Source organism: Molossus molossus, unplaced genomic scaffold (genome assembly GCF_014108415.1).
Source record: "Molossus molossus isolate mMolMol1 unplaced genomic scaffold, mMolMol1.p scaffold_m16_p_3, whole genome shotgun sequence".
NCBI lineage: Eukaryota > Metazoa > Chordata > Mammalia > Chiroptera > Molossidae > Molossus > Molossus molossus.
The window spans coordinates 110281186-110299124 of NW_023425366.1; the positions used below are offsets into that span (position 1 = coordinate 110281186).

General features: G+C 44.3%; 1 protein-coding gene across 3 annotated transcripts in view; it reads left to right on the forward strand.

Moving 5' to 3' along the window:
• CPPED1 (calcineurin like phosphoesterase domain containing 1) overlaps positions 1–17261 on the forward strand; it is a 111704-nt gene extending 94443 nt beyond the window's left edge. For all 3 annotated transcript variants that reach the window (XM_036279649.1, XM_036279651.1, XM_036279650.1), the window contains one exon: positions 16762–17261. In XM_036279649.1, the coding sequence (XP_036135542.1) occupies positions 16762–16991 (230 nt within the window). In that variant the 3' untranslated portion in view covers positions 16992–17261. The remainder of the gene's footprint in view (positions 1–16761) is intronic.
• Positions 17262–17939: the final 678 nt, after the last annotated feature.

Below are 17939 nucleotides of genomic sequence, written 5' to 3' on the forward strand. Positions count from 1 at the left end.
GGAATATTGCTCAGCAGTAAAAAGGATGAACTCCTGATACCTGACAGATCTTTCAAAGTCGTGCTTTCGTGATTCTTTCAAAATTATGCTGAGTGGAAGAAGACAGACCAAATAAAAAATTGCATATACTGTATGATTCCATTTACAGAAAATCCAAATTAATCTATAGGAACAGAAAGCAAGTCAGTGGAGGCCTGGGACAGGGAGGCCCGCGGACGTGTTCATGATCTTGATCCTGGTGATGGTTTCCAGGTGTGTAGGTATGTTACAACTGGTCAAATAGGTGCCATTCATGGTTCTTCAATCATACTAAGTTGTACAGAAAACAAGCCTACGGATGCTTTGACCCCGCAATTCAATTTTCTTACAAAATTTGGAAATTGTTGACCCTGGAGCCAGCCTTGTTTATGTGGCATTGTTACATTTTTTTTGCTCTGCCAAAGTGCCTTATCATAAGTTGTGATATGATCGTAATCCAGCATTTCTGTTACAGAAATATTCAGCGCTTTAATTAATATAGCTGGGGCCCTCTTTAGGTGGCCACTATGTGCTGCACACAGGACAGCGGTTTCTCACAACCGCGGCTCTACAAGGTGGCTGTTGCAATCCCTATTTTACAGATGCCGAAACTAAGGCCATTCAGTTACAAAGTGCCAAGGCTGGCACTGGATTTCCACGTCTGCCCCATTCACGGTGTGGTATAAAACACACACCGGATTTTTTTTTTTTTTAATCCTCATCTGAGGACATTTTCCCATTTTTTGCACAGACAGAGTGGGAGGGAGAGAGAGGAAGAGAGAGAGAGGGAAACATCGATGTGAAAGGGACACATCGAGTGGCCGCCACCCGCACGACCAACCAGGGCCGGGGACAAACTGCAACCAAGGTACATGCCCTTAGCGGGAACCGAACTCGGGTCTCTCCAGACCGCAGCACACACCGGATTTTTAAGACTTAGTATGAAAATAAGAGTGGAAAATTAATACTATCTCATATATTGATTACACAATGAAATGATAATATTTTAGATGTTTGGGGTTAAATAACCAAAATTAATTGCATCTGTTACTTTTTTTTTTTTTACTGTAGACACTAGAATATTTTACATCACACATGAGGCTCACCTGCGTTCTCTTGAACAATGCACTGCACAGCTCTCTCCGCCCCGTCTTGACTCTGCAGGACAGCTAGCAACCCAGTCCAACAGTACCTGTTTACACTGATGGAGTATAAACTATACAGGCGGGTTAAATTTATAGTTTTGCTCACTGGTACATGTGTTTACTCTAAACCCATTAGCTATTTATTTCAAGAAAAATTGTCAGCAAGCAATTCTCTTTAACATTTCAGGTCTGAGTTACGTTTTTAAATGGAAGGATGTGCACCCTTTTGGTTTAACGTAGATAAAGGTCTTTAGAGATGTTCATGTTTACAGAGTAACTGACCGATTTTGTGTTCACTGAAGCACTGTTCTGTGCTGGGCAAATGCACTCGTCTCCCCCTGTCGGAATGGCAGTTTCATAAACTGAACTACAAAGTATTGTTTCCTTTATTTTTAAGAAGCTCAGAAGCTTCTAATTTTTGAAGAATCAAGAAATCATGACTGAATTTTGATCACCCAAATGTTTTTTTGGGTTTTTTTTAGATGCTATTTCTTTTCCCCGGTTACTAGGGGGTTGCCCTCCTCCCTCTTTAGTAAATAAAGTTTTATTGGCTCACAGTCATGCCTACGTGCTTACCTACTTTCTGTGGCTGCTTCTACCCTACAAAGGAAGACAGAGTTGCATAATTGCAGCAGAGATTCCCATGCCCTAAAATATTTACTGTCTGGCCCTTTACGAAAAAGGTTTGCAGATCAAGTTAGGACTGAATCAGTGAGTGGCTGAAACTGGAAGTGTTGGGATGCTTTGATGCTTATCAGGAGAAGGAAAGGAAGACCCAAACCTGAGCTTGGAACTTTGGTCTTATTCCATTTCAGCCCGTCTGGTCTGGCCCTCTGGCCTTGCCTCCCCTGCCCTCCACCTGAACCAGAATCTGACCCGGAACCCTGCTACTGTCACCCACTCGTCCCTGGAAGACGCACATAAGAATGTCTCCTATGTGAGACGTCTGGTGAGGATTCAAAGGCTAGAGAGGAAATACCTGCTGATAGGTGGCCAGTCAGCAGGAGCCTTGTTGTTGTTGTTTAGCTCCTGCTGCTTCCTGAACACACCTGACTCCTGTTCTTTGCTCATATGTCCCATTCATGATGTGCTTATATTTTACCTCTGCTTAGCAGGTGTTTGGTTAAGAGCGCTGACTCGGGGTTCAGATCCCAGAGTGACACTTCCAGGCTGACGCAGGCAAACTACTGTCTCCACATCTGTCTTCTCATCTGCAAACCTGGGGTGATCGTGCCTTCTTCATGGGGAAATTGTGGGGATTAAGTGACTTAATAACATGTCAAGTGCTGAGAACAATGTCTGACAGATAGTGAATACTCCGTAGCTCTTAGTTATTATTATTCATTATTATCACCAGAATCATGATTCTAATCAAGTCCCAGTCCGACACAAGCAAAAAACTAGAGTAAGTTAGGCATGTGTTTAGGTCAAAGCCACCCCTCCAGGAAGCCGCCTTCCTGGGCCTGCAGTGCCATGACCCTTGACACTTTGTGCCTCCGGGGGGTAGACAGAGCAACTGCTTCGAGCTAGCCTGGTCCCGGTACACGTCCTAGCTGTGTGAGCCTGGGCAAGTCAACTTCTCTGTGGCTCATTCCCTCACCTATAAGGGGAGGTGGGTCATATTCTCATGGGGGTCCCCATGAGGCTTAACTGAGATGATGCATATTCCAAGTGCTCAGCTCGGAGTGGGTGTTAGCAAATAAAGCACTGCTACACCATGCTGTTGTCACTTTCTGCATTTTACTATGAATGACTCTACATTACTGCCCAGCTGTAGGCAGGCCTTAAGCTTTCCATTCCTGGGCATGTCGATCTGGGCGCCCACTACACTCCAACAGCACCTGGCACCCAGAGGGAGCTCGGTACAAATGTTCGTTGTCTGAAATGGGCCGAAGCAGCGGCCTCCTGCCTCCCCCAGGACGCGAGACGGCCTTTTCCTCTCCACCTGGCCCGGCCGCCTGGACCCAGGCCCTTTGGCATTTGGAGAGATGCATGCTGGTGAGACTCGGAGTGCGATGTGCCGGAGTGCAGAACTCCCAAGTCGGCAATCAAAACCAGAACTTCGTAGTGAAGAACCTCTGGCTGAATGAGCCTTGACCCCGATTTCGAGTCAGCAGCTCACCCTCCGGCCCTGAGTAGGACACACCTGTCCCTCCCCTTTGCCTAGGCCCCCGGCCCGTGGCCGCAGCCTCTCAGCTGCCTGATGAGGAGAGTCTTTCTGCAGAAAGGGTTACTAACACCTGCTTTCTGTATGTTCACATCCAGGCTTTCTTTTCCACTTTCTTTTTTTTAACGAGTTACTTTTACCACTGAACAGAACAAATTCGATGTGACTGATGATTCACAACAGAATTTCCACAGTTTCAGCGGGCAGTGTAAAGGTGCATGGGGTGTTCACAGACGTGTACTCAGGCGGGATGAAAGTAGAAGCTGTCCAATTTTAACTTGTTCACACTTTCCAGGCCTAAGTCACACTCAGGCTGTAAGGAAGCCAGTTTTGTTTGTTTGTTTTGTTTTTATCCTCACCCGAGGACATTTTTTCATTTATCTTCAGATAGTGCAGGAGGGAGAGAGGGGGAAGAGAGAGAGAGAAACATCAAGTGGTTGCCACCCACACGACCCTAACTGGGGCCGGGGACAAACTGCAACCGAGGTACATACCCTTAGTGGGAACCGAACCCGGGTCTCTCTGGTATGCAAGCCGACGCTCTAACCGCTGAGCCAAACCAGCCAGGGCAGGAAGCTAGTTTTTAATATCAAAATTGTCCCAAGGTAGATTCCGATTTCCTGATTGATTCAAGACAAGTTTTTGATATTAGAATGTTAAACTACACGGAGAGTGCATCCCAGTCCTCTGACTGACTTGAAATGAATTTGAATCAAGGCAGCTTAAAAATAGCTTTTATGGCGTCTTTATGACTTAATACCGTGGAGAAATAAACATGAAGCTCATGCCGCAGAAGTCGTCTTCTGCTGATGCAGGGGCTGCCTTTGCTGGGAATTCTCCTAGTGGTAATTTAAGAAGATGCTTGTCAACTCCACACAGCAGTTCATAATTCAGAAACAATCCATACGTAATACTCAATTAAGGAACCACAGAGGCATGTTGGCCAGATGACTGATGAACAGCCCAGATGGAAATCCTGCACCACTCTTAAAAACATGGCCAAAATCAATTCCCCATCAGGGAAACCAGGACTTATTAATACATTCCCTGCCTCCATTGAGCCATGAATCAATGCTTTCCTATCAGAAGCTAATACAAAGTCGAGATGGGCAAAACTACTTACAAGTCCCCATGGCCTGTTGGTGTGAAAGGGGCGGGACTCTCCCTCGGACCAGAGCCTGCACGTTGCAGAGCCAGCACGCCACGTCCGTCCCCCTCCAGCGAGGAGCAGCTGGCCCTGCCCTGGAGGGGGCCTCAGGAGATGATGAACACCTGCTCTTTACTGGGTGCTTGTTACCGGCACCCGAACTCTCCTCCAAACCTGCCACCCATGAGACAGGGGTTGCCATTTGTCTTACAAATGAGGAAATCAAGGCTCACGAAGTTCAGTAAACTGCCGAAGGTTCCAAAGGACAGAACTGGAGGCCACAAGGCAGGCAAGAGCTTGGGCTCTGACATACCAGGGCACCCACGTTCTGATCCTGGCTGCCCTGTTTTCTAGCTGTGTGACTTTGCCTTGGTTTCTTAATGTCTCCAGGCCTCAGTTTTCTAATCTGTGAAATGGAGATCATTCAGGTCCTTACGACACACGTCCATTGGGAGGATTCAGTGAGATGATGGATGAAGTCCTTAGCATCCTGTCGTCTTCACCCCACTCTGCCTTAGTATTGGCCCTTCCTCTGGGGCAAAACAAGGGGAACATAACCTTGGACTTGCCATAAAGTGGGAAATAGAAACTCCCACTACCACACACCAGGCTTCTGCCTCTGGTTCCCACCCCGAGTCCCGTCATGTGTTTTGGTTTTCACTAGGCTAACCAGAACTACCTCAGAGCCTTGCACTCTGCCCCGGGACCTGGGAGAGTGGAGAGTTCTGTTCGTGTTCCTGCTTTTGAGGCAGACCCCAGCCCGCAAGGCCAGGTGAGAGCTGGGCTCTGGCATCAGAGTGCCCGCGCCGCCTCCGGCCGACGTCCTCTACACCTGCTGCGTGACCAACGCGGGTCTCATTCAGGACTCCAGAACGCCGAGTCCCTGTTGAAATGGGGTGGGGAGCCCTCGTCCAGCAGAGGGGAGCCGGTTCTGGGCACAGGGGCTCTGCTCACCGACACCTCCTTCGTCTTTATTGCTCGTTCTCTGCGGGCATCGTCGCTTGTGTAAGGGTCTGCATTCAGTCACATTTTCTGTGACATGGGACATTAGCAATAACGGTGAGCCCTAGGGGCCTGGAGTGGGAAGGTGGATGGGACCGTGCACGGCAGAGAAGCCCAGCTCTGAAAGTCCCCCGGTCACTTGAACAGCCCCCATTAACGCTCCTGTCTCTGCAAATGCCAATCGATACGGCGTGAAATTTAAACATAAATGAGTTTTTACAGCTAATTACAGCTAATGCGAGCAACTTTCAAAATTGCCAAACATTCCTTCCAGAATAGTACAGTTTGCAACTATGAATTAGGCACAAAGAGCCAGATTTCATAAACATAATTTAGCGTACAACGAAATAGTAGTGCTAAGTGCTTCCCGACAGGCCATTAGGAGCTCCTCGAGGCGGGACTAATAGCACTCGCCCCCGTTTGGGTCCCTGCTGGCCGCAGGCTTTGAAACGCGAGGACACAGTCATTTCCAGGGCGAGTGCTCGGGAGCTGTTCACGTCTCCATTTGCAGCGAGGACCCATTGGGCACCCAGCTCTCGAACCACACAGCTCAGGCCCTGGGATGGTGGCACCTCCATCTCTCCCGTCATCTTCCCCAGTCCATCTGTCGCACCACCTCTATGCTGGTGCCCACCTTACCGGTCCCACCCAACCAGCCTCACTGTGAAATAACCAGTGTGAGGAGTTGAGTGTATATCTCTCCCCCATTCAGTCGGAGGTACAAACACATTCACACACACCCTCTTACACATACGTTATCTGTTTGTTTGTTTGTTTGTTTGTTTGTTTGTTTGTTTTTTACAAGAACAGGATCATACAACCCTTTTTGCATCTTCCTGTTCCAACTGATTATTTGGTGCCTTTCATTGTCGGAATCTGTTAATCTACCTCTTCTCTCAAGTACACCTGCTACGGTTTACCCAGCCTCCCATCAGTGAGCACTGCAAACAGTGCCGCAGTGAGCACCGCACTGTGCGTTCTGCCCACAGGCACAACACACCTGCGTCTGTGGACTCTTCACTGGGCATTTCCGAAGGATAAATTACTATCAATGTGGTGGTGTTGGGTCAAGGGCACAATGAAATGTGAGAAGATAGCATCTTGTTACCCTCTGAAATGAGTTGTGTCTGTTTGCATCCTATTAATCGTAAATGGGAACAGCTGTTTCTCCCCACCTGTGGCTGTGGGGAGACCTGGGTCACCGTCCCTTCCCTCCCTACATGTGGACCTCAGCTCACAGACAGCCGCACCTGCCCACAGGTGGGTCTCAGTCGCTGCCACATGCTTGTGGCTATGGTCTTGAGAGCCCTGTCAAAAGTCTCCCAGAATCCCACTAACCAGCAGCAGCTGCTGTAAACATTTTAAACATATTTTCTTAGCAACCATACCTATAATTTTGTCATTTCAAGAATGTGACATAGGGGAGGGATGAGATAAACCAAAGAACTTATATGCATGTATGCCTAACCAATGGACACAGACAACAGTGCTTGGCGGGGGGTGGGGTAGGGGGAGGGTGTCTGTGGGGGAAAAGGAGAAACATCTGTAACAAAAATAAAATAATACATGTATCAACAACAACAAAAAGTGTGACATAAATGAAATCAAACAGCATGAAATCTTTTTGGCTTTCTTTAATCAGCATACTTTCCATGATATTCATTCAAGTTGTGTGTATCAGTAGTTCTTCTTCTTGTATTGCTGAGTAGTCTTCCATGGTGTGGGAGTGGTAGTCTAACCATCCACCTGTTGAAGGACATGCAGGTTGTATGCTGAGTAGTCTTCCATGGTGTGGGCGTGGTAGTCTAACCATCCACCTGTTGAAGGACATGCAGGTTGTATGCCGAGTAGTCTTCCATGGTGTGGGCGTGGTAGTCTAACCATCCACCTGTTGAAGGACATGCAGGTTGTATGCCGAGTAGTTTTCCATGGTGTGGGCGTGGTAGTCTAACCATCCACCTGTTGAAGGACATGCAGGTTGTATGCTGAGTAGTCTTCCATGGTGTGGGCGTGGTAGTCTAACCATCCACCTGTTGAAGGACATGCAGGTTGTATGCTGAGTAGTCTTCCATGGTGTGGGCGTGGTAGTTTATCTTTCTATTGAAGGACATGCACGTTGTTTCCATTTTCTGGCTAATACACATAAAGCTGCTGTGAATATCTGTGTACAGATTTTTTGTTGCTGCTGTTAATTCTTACTTAAGGATATTTTTCCTTTTTTTTTTTTTAGATGGAGAAGAGGGAAGGAGAGAGAGAGAAAATTGATGTGAGAGAGACACATTGATTGGTTGCCTCCCACACGGCCCTGAGCAGTGCCGGGATCAAACATGCAATCCAGATACGTGCCCTTGACTGGGAATCGAACCCTTGACCTTTGGGTCCACAGGCTGATGCTCTAACTGCTGAGCCAAACCAGTCAGGGCTATGTACAGACTTCTGAGTGAGCATAAGTTTCCATTTCTCTGGCACACATGTCCAGGAGTTGTGTTGCTAGGTCATACGGTAATTGCATGTTCAGTTTTATAAGAACCTGCTAGCCAGTTTGCAGAGTGGCTGTACAACTTGACATTCCTCTCGCCCTGTAAGAGTGATCCTGTCTCTCTGCACCAGAGCCAGCATTTGTGTTAGTAACATTTTTTATTTTTTGTTTGTTTGGTTGGTTAGTTGGTGTAGTGATTGCGATTTTTTCACCCTCTTTGCTGATTAAAAGCTATATATTCCATTTTATTCTTTTAGAAATAATATATATGTTTCTTTTTCATTTTGGAATAATTTTAGACTTAAATAAAAATTACAAATATAGTACAGAGAATTATCATATACCTTATACCCACTTTCCCCTACTATTAATATCTTATGCTAGCATGGTATATAAAGTCCATAATCAGATTCCTTTACTTTTTACCGAACGCCCTTCTTCGGCTCGGGATCCCGTCTAGCATATCACATTGGAACTAGTCATCACACTCCCTCCACCTCTTCTTGGCTGAGGCAGCTTCTCAGACTTTCCTTGTTTTCAGTGACCTTGACCGTTTGGGTCAGCATTTATAGAATGTCTCTCTATTGGGATTTGTCAGATGTTTTTCTCATGCTGGGGTTATGATATCTCATTGCAATCATGTCAAAGGCACATACTATTAACATGACTTACCATGTGGCTCATATTTGTTCAGTTTCTCCACTGAAATCCTACTCTAGGAAGTCACTGTGCACAGTCCACACACCTCTGGGGCGGGACATTATGCCCCACCTCCTTGAAGGCAGAATGTCTATTTAAGTCATTTGTGAGTCTTCAGTATGGGAGGTTTGTGTCTTTCTCCCACGTGTATTTATTTATTTAATCATATCAGTTGGACTTGTGGATTTTTTTTTTTTTTATGCTTTGAGTTATAATTTAATTCTAGTTTTGTTTTCTTCAATTGTTAAATTTGGCCATTGGGAGCTCTTTCAGTTGGCTGTTGCGTCCCTTAGACGTGCCCCGTCATTGTGCATTTTTGAACATTCACTTACTTTCTGGCGCTGCAAGATACTCCAGGCTCGTCCAGTGTATCCCCCGCCCCCACCCTCCAGTCAGCCATCTCTCCACAGATCCAGCATCTGTCTGGTTGGAGAATGGTGTGAGAAACCAAGGTCTGAGCACTAGGCATGCTCACTGCTAACCTATGTCCTTGCTTCTCAGACACTCTCAGCTGAGCGAGAGAATGTGTGTCTGAGTACCACCCTGTGTATTTACACATCTGTAAATATTTCTGGATGTAGCTGTTTGCTTCAATATTAAGCTAAACATGAGTTCATACAGATGTCTCCAACTCAAATCCATTACCACACGGATTATTCTAGCCTCCTCCCTTTCCCCCCCACCTTTTCTTTTTGCATTTTTTAATCGAACTATATCATTCACATACCATAAAATTCACTTTTAAAGTATAAAATTCAGTGATTTTAATACATTCACAAGGTTGTGCAACCATCGTCACTGTCTAATTCCAAATCCTCTTTGCCATTCTGTAAGGAACCCTGTGCCCTTCAGCCGTCCCTCTCCATTTGCCTTTTCCTTCCTCCCCAGCCCCCTGACAAACAGTCATCTTCTTTCTCCGTGGACTTGCCTATTCTGGACATTTTATATCAGTGGAATCACACAGTGTGCATCCTTTTGTATCTGACTTCTTCCACTCAGCGTAACGTTTTTGAGGTGAATCCATGTTGTAGCATGTGTCCATGCTTTGCTCCTTTTTATGGCTGAGTACTATTCTGTTGCCTGGATGTACCACATTTGTTTGTCCATCCATCCATCCATCCATCCATCCATCAGTTAATGGACATTTAGGTTGTTTACACTTTTAGGCTATTGTGAATAAATGCTGTTATGAACATCCATGTACAATTTTTGCCGTAATGGATGCTTTCATTTCTCTTGACTATATACCAAGGAGTGAAATTGCCGAGTCATGTAACTATATGTTTAACTTTTTGAGGAACTTCCAAAGTGGTTTTCCAAAACTGCTGCACCATTTTATATTCCCACCTGCACTATGAGAGGGTTCCAGTTTCTCCAGATCCCTGCGAACACTTGTTATCTTTCATCTACTTTATTATAGCCATTTTAGTTGGCATGAAGTGATATCTCATTGTGGTTTTGATTTGAATTTCCCTGATGGTTGATGATGTTGAACATCTTTTTATGTACTTATTGGTCATTTGTATACCTTCTTTGGAGAAATGTTTGTTTAAGTCCTTTACCCATTTGTTGATTTGGTTATTTTGAGTGTGTGTATGTGTATGAAAATGTTTATTTCCTCAGCCCTAGTGACAAAAGAAAACTGATTTGGGGAGTGGGGGATAGGACAGCTGTTAAATGTAGTGAAGAAATTTCACAAGCCTAAAGAAACTATTGAAAGGAAGAGTGAGCCCTGGCCAGTTTGGCTCAGCGGTTAGAGCGTCGGCCTGCAGTCCAGAGAGACCCGGTTCGGTTCCCACTAAGGGCACATACCTCGGTTGCAGTTTGTCCCCGGCCCCGGTTGGGGTCATGTGGGTGGCAGCCACTCAATGTGTCCCTTTCACGTCAATGTTTCTCTCTCTCTCTTCCTCCTTCTCTCCCTCCCACTCTATCTCAAAATAAAAATGTCCTCGGGTGAGGATAAAAAAAAAAAGAGGAAGAGTGAAATAGATTTATATCATGAAATAGAATCCTACTTATGCCCTGGCCAGTTTGGCTCCGCACTTAGAGCATCGGCCTGCGGTCCAGAGAGACCCGGGTTCGGTTCCCGCTAAGGGCATGTACCTCTGTTGCAGTTTGTCCCCAGCCCTGGTTGGTTGTGCGGGTGGCAGCCACTCAATGTGTCCCTTTCACATCGATGTTTCTCTCTCTCTCTCCCCCTCCCACTCTATCTGAACAAAAAAATGGAAAAATGTCCTTGGGTGAGGATAAAAAAAAAAGAATCCCACTTATGATAAAAACACAAATCAGCTTGAATTTCTGAATAATCAGTAGAATTCAAAGTGACAATTTTCAATTGCAATATTCTTTTTCTTTTTTAAATACGTTTTTATTGATTTTTTTAGAGAGAAAGGAAGGAAGAAAGAGAGATAGAAACATCCATGTGAGAGAGATACATCGACTCACTGCCTCTTGCACGCCTCCCACTGGGGATTGAGCTGGAAACCCCAGCATGTGCCCTGACCAGGAATTGAACCTGCACCTCAGTCCATGGGACATCGCTCTATCCACTGAGCCACACCAGCTGGGCAGTGTACTCTCATTCTTAATATTCTCCCAGAGTCCTTAATCCTGGGAAAAGCAGGGGAAATATGGCCAAAGGTTAAAGAACCTTTCTTTCCAGCGTTATCCCACCAGCCATCAGAAGGTAATTAAATATTTAGCCACGGCAGATTCCGAGCTCCAAGTCAGTTCTTCCCATTCTCTCCTTCGATCTCCATTTTAGTTGATCTAATGAAAGCTTCTGACATCACAGTTAAAACCCTTAAGATAAACCAGAGTAAGAAATCCCATTTACTTCCCTACTAGGTTCAAAACTATGTTTTATGTTTAAAATAGTATGCACTGTTATTGACTGTGGTGAACTAAAGGTTGTAAAGAGCTGATAAATGTTTGAGTTTCTTAATGTGCAAAACCAAGTAGTGCCTAAAAGGGTTGTAATCTTTTATAAATAACCTATAAATTTTCCTGTAAATACAAAAAAAAAAAATTGAAGAAATTATTAAAGCTTGTACTTAATACAAAACACAGTAAATGGGCCCTGGCCGGTTTGGTTCAGCGGTTGGAGCGTCGGCCTGCGGTACAGAGAGACCCGGGTTCGGTTCCCGCTAAGGGCACGTACCTCGGTTGCAGTGTGTCCCCGGCCCTGGTTGGTCGTGCGGGTGGCAGCCACTTGATGTGTCCCTTCACATTGATGTTTCTCTCTGTCTCTCTTCCTCTCTCTCCCTCTTGCTCTATCTGTACCAAAAATGGAAAAATGTCCTCGGGTGAGGATAAAAAAAAACACAGTAAATGGGAGGCCAGGAAATCGCCCGTTTTGAGACCTTCCTTAGCTGATTCCTGGAAACTTCCTGGTGAGGTTTGATCACACTCGGGAAGCCTTTGCTTTCTCTGTTCCCTCTGGTGGCTACGGCCTTTCTGGTTATTTCTTTTTATTGTTGAATTGTAGGAGTTCTTTTATTTTCCGGATACTAGAACCTTAGATGTATGATTTGCAAATATTTTCTCCCATTCCGTGGGCTTTCTTTTCATTTTCTTGATAATGTTCTTTTTCCATTTTTAAAACTTTTTATGAAAGCAAGTTTATTATATTTACAGTGAAATTCAGCTTTTTTTAATTCCCACCCCTCCACTCCCCTTCCTCTTTGACCATCATCAGCTTGTTCCCTATATCGGCGGGTCTGTTTCTGTTTTGTCTGTTCATTGGTTTTGTGTTTTAGATTCCACGTATGAGTGAAATCGTGTGGTATTTGTCTTTGACGTATTTCACTTAGCATAATACTCTCTAGGCAAAATGTCATTCTTTTTATGTATCTGAATAATATTTCATTGTGTATATATGTATATCCACGTCTTCTTTATCCATTCATCTGTTGATGGACATCTAGATTGCTTTCATATCTTGGCTGCAATGAACATAGGGGTGCATATATCTTTTTGAATAGATATTTTGGGTTTGTTTTTTTTTATAAATACCCAAAAGTGGAATTGCTGGGTCATACGGCAGCTCTGTTTTTAAGTTTTTGAGGAATATCCATATTATTTTCCACAGTGACTGCACCAATTTATAAACCCACCAACAGTGTGTGAGGGTTCCCTCTCCACATCCTTGCCAGTACTTATTTGATAGCCATTCTGAGCCGTGTGAAGTGTTATCTTGTGATTTTAATGTGTATTTCCCTGATGATTAGTGATGTTGAGCATCTTTTCATTTGTTTGTTGGCCATCTGTATGTCCTCTTGGGAGAAATGTCTATTCAAGTACACTTTCCACTTTTTAAGTTGGATTGGATTTTTTTTATGTTAACTTACATGAATCCTTTATATATTTTAGATATTAACCCCTTATCTGGTGTATCATCAACAAATATCTTCTTCCATTCAGTAGGTCTTTTTGTTTTGTTGATGGTTTCCTTCACTGTGCAAAATCTTTTTAGTTTGATGAAGTCCCATTTGTTTATTTTTTCATTTGTCTCCCTTGCTTAATGAGACATTGAAAAAAAGTGTTGCTAAGAGTGATGTCAAAGAGTTTACTGCCTATGTTTTCTTCTAGGAGTTTCTTGGCTTCAGGTCTTACCATGTAAGTCCTTAATTCATTTTGTGTTTATTTTTTTTATATGGTATAACAAAGTGTTCTAGGTTCATGTTTTTATTTGTGTTTTTTTGCATGTATCTGTCCAATTTTCCCAAAGTTGCCTATTGAAGAGACTGTCTTTTTCCCATTGACTATCCTTGCCTCCTTTGTCATAGCTTAATTGTCCATGTCAGCCTGGATTTATTTCTAGGTTCTCTATTCTATTCCATTGATCTGTATATCTGTTTTTATGCCAGTACCTTGCTGTTTTGATCATTTTAGCTTTATAGTATAATTTGATAACAGGGAGCATCCTACCTCCCACTTTGTTCTCAAACTTTCTGTGACTATTTGGGGTCTTTTTTGATTTCATATGAATTTTAGCATTAGTTATTCTAATTCTGAGAAGAACACCATTGGTATTTTAATAGGGATTGCATTGACTCTATATAGGTATTGCTTTGGGTAGAAAGGATACTTTAACAGTATTAATCCTTTCAGTCCATGAGCAGGTATAGCCTTCCATTTATTTGTGTCTTCTTTTAGTGAAGATTTGGAAGTGGTAAACTTTTAGTCTTTGTATGTCCAAGCATGTATTTATTTTGCCTTTAAAATTGAATGATGGGCCCTAGCCAGTTTGGCTTAATGTTTAGAGCATTGGCCTGTGGACTGAATAGTCAAGGGCACATACCTGGGTTGCAGGTTTGATCCCTGGCCCTCATCAGTGTTGTGCACGAGGAGCCAATCAATGTGTCTTTCTCACATCGATGTTTCTCTCTCTTTCTCTCTCTCCCACCCTCCCTCTCTATTCTATCTAAAAATCAATGGGAAAATATTCTAGGGTGAGGATTAACAACAACAACAAAAATTGAATGGTGGTTTAGCTAGGTATAAAAATTGAAGTGTATAGTTACTTGCCCTCGGCATTTTGAAGGTATAACTCCTTGATTCTGTTATTGCTGAGATGCCTGCTATCTAATTGTCATTTCTTTGTAATATTCTACCATGTTGTCTTAAGTTTTTTATCTCTGATGCTCCACAATTTTACTATGATATGGAAAATTCTCGGCTATTATTTCTTTAAATTAGTCTTACTACTATTTATACCAATCCCCTGTTACAGTTTCTCTTGAGCACCCATTGATACTTCTTAATCTGTCCTTTGGGTTCTTTGAACTGCTTGTTCATATCACTGGGTCTCTGTCATCTTCTGGTTCAGTTCCTCAGTTCTGCCTTTTATTCACTAATACCACATGAGCTCTTTGATTAATGCCAAGTCTAGAATTTTTGCCACTTAGGGTTGTTTTTGTTTTAAATTTTAATGGTAATTTCTTTTATGTCCACCATTTCTAAATTTTCATTTTCAACTATATCTATTCAATGTATGCCTGTTTTGCTTCATAACATGTTATTTGTTCGGTTTTTTTTGTTGTTGTTGTTGTTGTTTTATCCTCACCTGAGGATATTTTTCCATTTTTTACTCAGATAGAGCGGGAAGGAGAGAGAGGAAGAGAGAGAAACATCGATGTGAAAGGGACACATCGAGTGGCCGCCACCCACACGACCCAACCAGGGCCGGGGACAAACTGCAGCCAAGGTACATGCTCTTAGCGGGAACCGAACCCGGGTCTCTGTTGACCGCAGGCTGACGCTCTAACCACTGAGCCAAACCGGCCAGGGCTGTTCAGTTTTTTTTTTAATAGATATTAGTCCTTTACTAAGGACTTTTGATATCCTAAACCCATTTATTTAAAATATTTTTCAGACAAACCCGGCCAGTGTGGCTCAGTGGATTGAGCATCATCCCATGGACTGAGAGGTCCCAGTTTGATTCCCAGCCAGGGCACATGCCTGGATTGTGGACTCGATCCCCAATGTGGGGCATGCAGGAGGCAGCTGACTGATTTATCTCTCTCACATCGATGTTTCTCTCTCCCTCAAAAACATCAGTAAAAACATATTTTAAAAAATAATAAATAAAATAAAATGTTTTCCAGACAGTTTTATATCATTGACTTAATCTGGAATGAATCTGTGTTCCTAAATGAAGAGTTTGTAGACCGTCTTACTTAGTTTGAGGTTTCTTCATGGGTGGTGGCATTTTTTAATTTCAGGTTCAATTTGAGTAAGAGATATTTTTTGTTTTTGTTTTTGTTTTTCTCTTTCTCTTACTTTCTCTCTTCACTAACTCCTCCCCTGTCTATGGTGTTGGTTACTTCCAGCCCAGCCCCATCCAGGACCAGGTCTTATAGTGACTTCGCGCCCTTGCCCACAGTATTGTTGGGGAAATGTGTTTCTGTTCCTAGACTTGAGCCTGTGTCTCCTTCCTTCCTGGACCACAGGCGGCTGCCAGCCCTCGCCGGTGGTGTGCTGCGGTCAGCTCCTACCAGCTCCAAAACCAATGATTACATTTTAAGGAATTTTATGAGCAGGTTGTTAAACAGCCATTATTTAAATTATTCAAATTCACCCTTAAATAAATTATATTAAACAGCAAAGGTAGTAAGGACTCGAAACTTACCATTTTCTAATTGTCTTGCTACGTATCACGGTCACCCGTGCTGACGAGGCTGACAGCGCCTGTATCTGTGTGGCGGAAACACTGTAATGTGCACAGCCAGGCGTCTCTTCCTGCTCTGGGTCAGTGACGCCGTGTTGGTCATTTGAGATCAGCCATGGAGATTAGGAAACATTACAAATCAGGTCTTTATTTATTTTTTTCTGGAATCCTTGTTTAACACACCAGCACGGCATTGCCCTGGGCCCGGGCACGAGGCAGCAGGCAGCGGCCCTTTTCCTCAGTCTCCTTCCGTAAACACCAGCGCTCGTGCCACCTCTGTTTCCGTCGGGGGCCAGGCTTGACTCCTCGTCTCCCAGAACGTGCTCTCCGTCTTGATTATCTTACGCCAAGAGCTTGACTCCCAGAGGCACTGTCACCCCGCTCGTTCCTCTGCCTCCCTGCTTTGTGTCCGATCCAGAGATCTGTTTATTTTGTTTCTGGCCCTTCGCACTATTTATTTTGATGTTACGGTTGCCTCTGTCCTTTGGTTTGCTTTATGTTGTATCCATCATTGCTTTAAGTTTGGAGTGGAGGATTACATTAAATATTGAACATGCTGTGTTACCTTGACCAGAACTCCATATCCATTATTTTTCGTAGACATGTAACTTCAATCATATGGCCGCTCATATTGCCCTCAGAATATTTCCTTCAGCCTTCTTCCTCTCTCCCAGTACTCACCTCACGGTCCTTTCCTATTTGTCTTCCCTCACCCTTCCCTGTACTCACTGTGACAGATGCGATAACATCCTGCACATGCGAGTCCTCCCGGGAAAGATCCCGGAATCACACATCTGCCTTCTCGTGCATTACACCTGCATGATCTTACGCATGCAGTATGATGATGCGTTGTTCAAACAAGAACACTTTGGAGCCTCCACGTGACCTAAATGGAAACCCTTGGCCCCTAATGTTCTTTCTCCTTCCCTGCAGGTATCAAAGCTGTGTTCTCGGGTCACTACCACAGGAATGCCGGAGGCACCTACCAGAACCTTGACATGGTGGTGTCGTCTGCCATCGGATGCCAGCTGGGCAAAGACACCCACGGGCTCCGAGTCGTGGTGGTCACCGCTGAGAAAATTGTTCACCGGTACTACAGTTTAGATGAGTTGAGCGAGAAAGGAATAGAAGACGACCTGATGGATTTAATGAAGGAAAAATGATGGCTGTTTATGATCCATTCACTTTTCACTTCCACTATTTTTTCAATTTTGACAGAAACAGCAGCTGCACCCAACCACTTACTAAATATAAAAGTATACCAGGCAGATTGGTGAATGTATGTACTTTTACATAAATCAGAGAGCTGGGTCCTATCCCAGCTTTAAGAAAGAGAAGGGGTTGAGGGTTGGAGCCTGGGAATAAAAGAATAAATGTGCTGGAATATCTCTGCATGAGTGTTTGAATAAACTCTCCTAATGATGCGTTTTTCATCCGTCTCAAGTTCTCTGTTTGTGAATCAAACTGTTTTCGCATAGCGTACGGTGAATGTGTACACGTGGACCTCAATCCCAGCTGGATATCCAGGTGTGGTCTCTGCTAAGTCCTCGACAGACTGCATCTGATAGTGTTAAACTGGAGCCGTGACCCCAGTGCTCGGCACAGCCAGGTGTCTCTTCCCCTCCTAACGAAACAGTTCTGTCCTCGTACCCGAACCGAGTAGACACTCTCCCACGAGGAGCACAGTGGCCGGCATGTGCTGTTAAATGCCGAGACCTCTATGCTGATGACAGTTGATACGAGTCAGAGCTTGAGTTGGCCTTCTTGGTGACCAGAAACGTCACCTTTGCACATCAATCAGCCACCTATATATAAGAATCTCACCGAAGAGACTAGGGCCAGAGCCCTCAAGTGCCTCCTGCCGTTGCTAGGCAGCCGCTCTTAGCTTGCCCCGCTCCCGGTGAGCGCTGCAGGGACCCTGCAGGTCAGTGTCCTCACGCGGTCAGAGTGACCCTCCACTCGTGACACTTGGCTGTGTCTACTTGGACAGAGAAAGTGGGAATTGATTTAGGGCTTTTCAAAAGAGTCAAAGCAGAACTTTCAGTGGGGCAGACAGCTTTCAGCCACTTGATCGGAATTGGCGGGGACATGCACCAGTCAGCACACAGCCT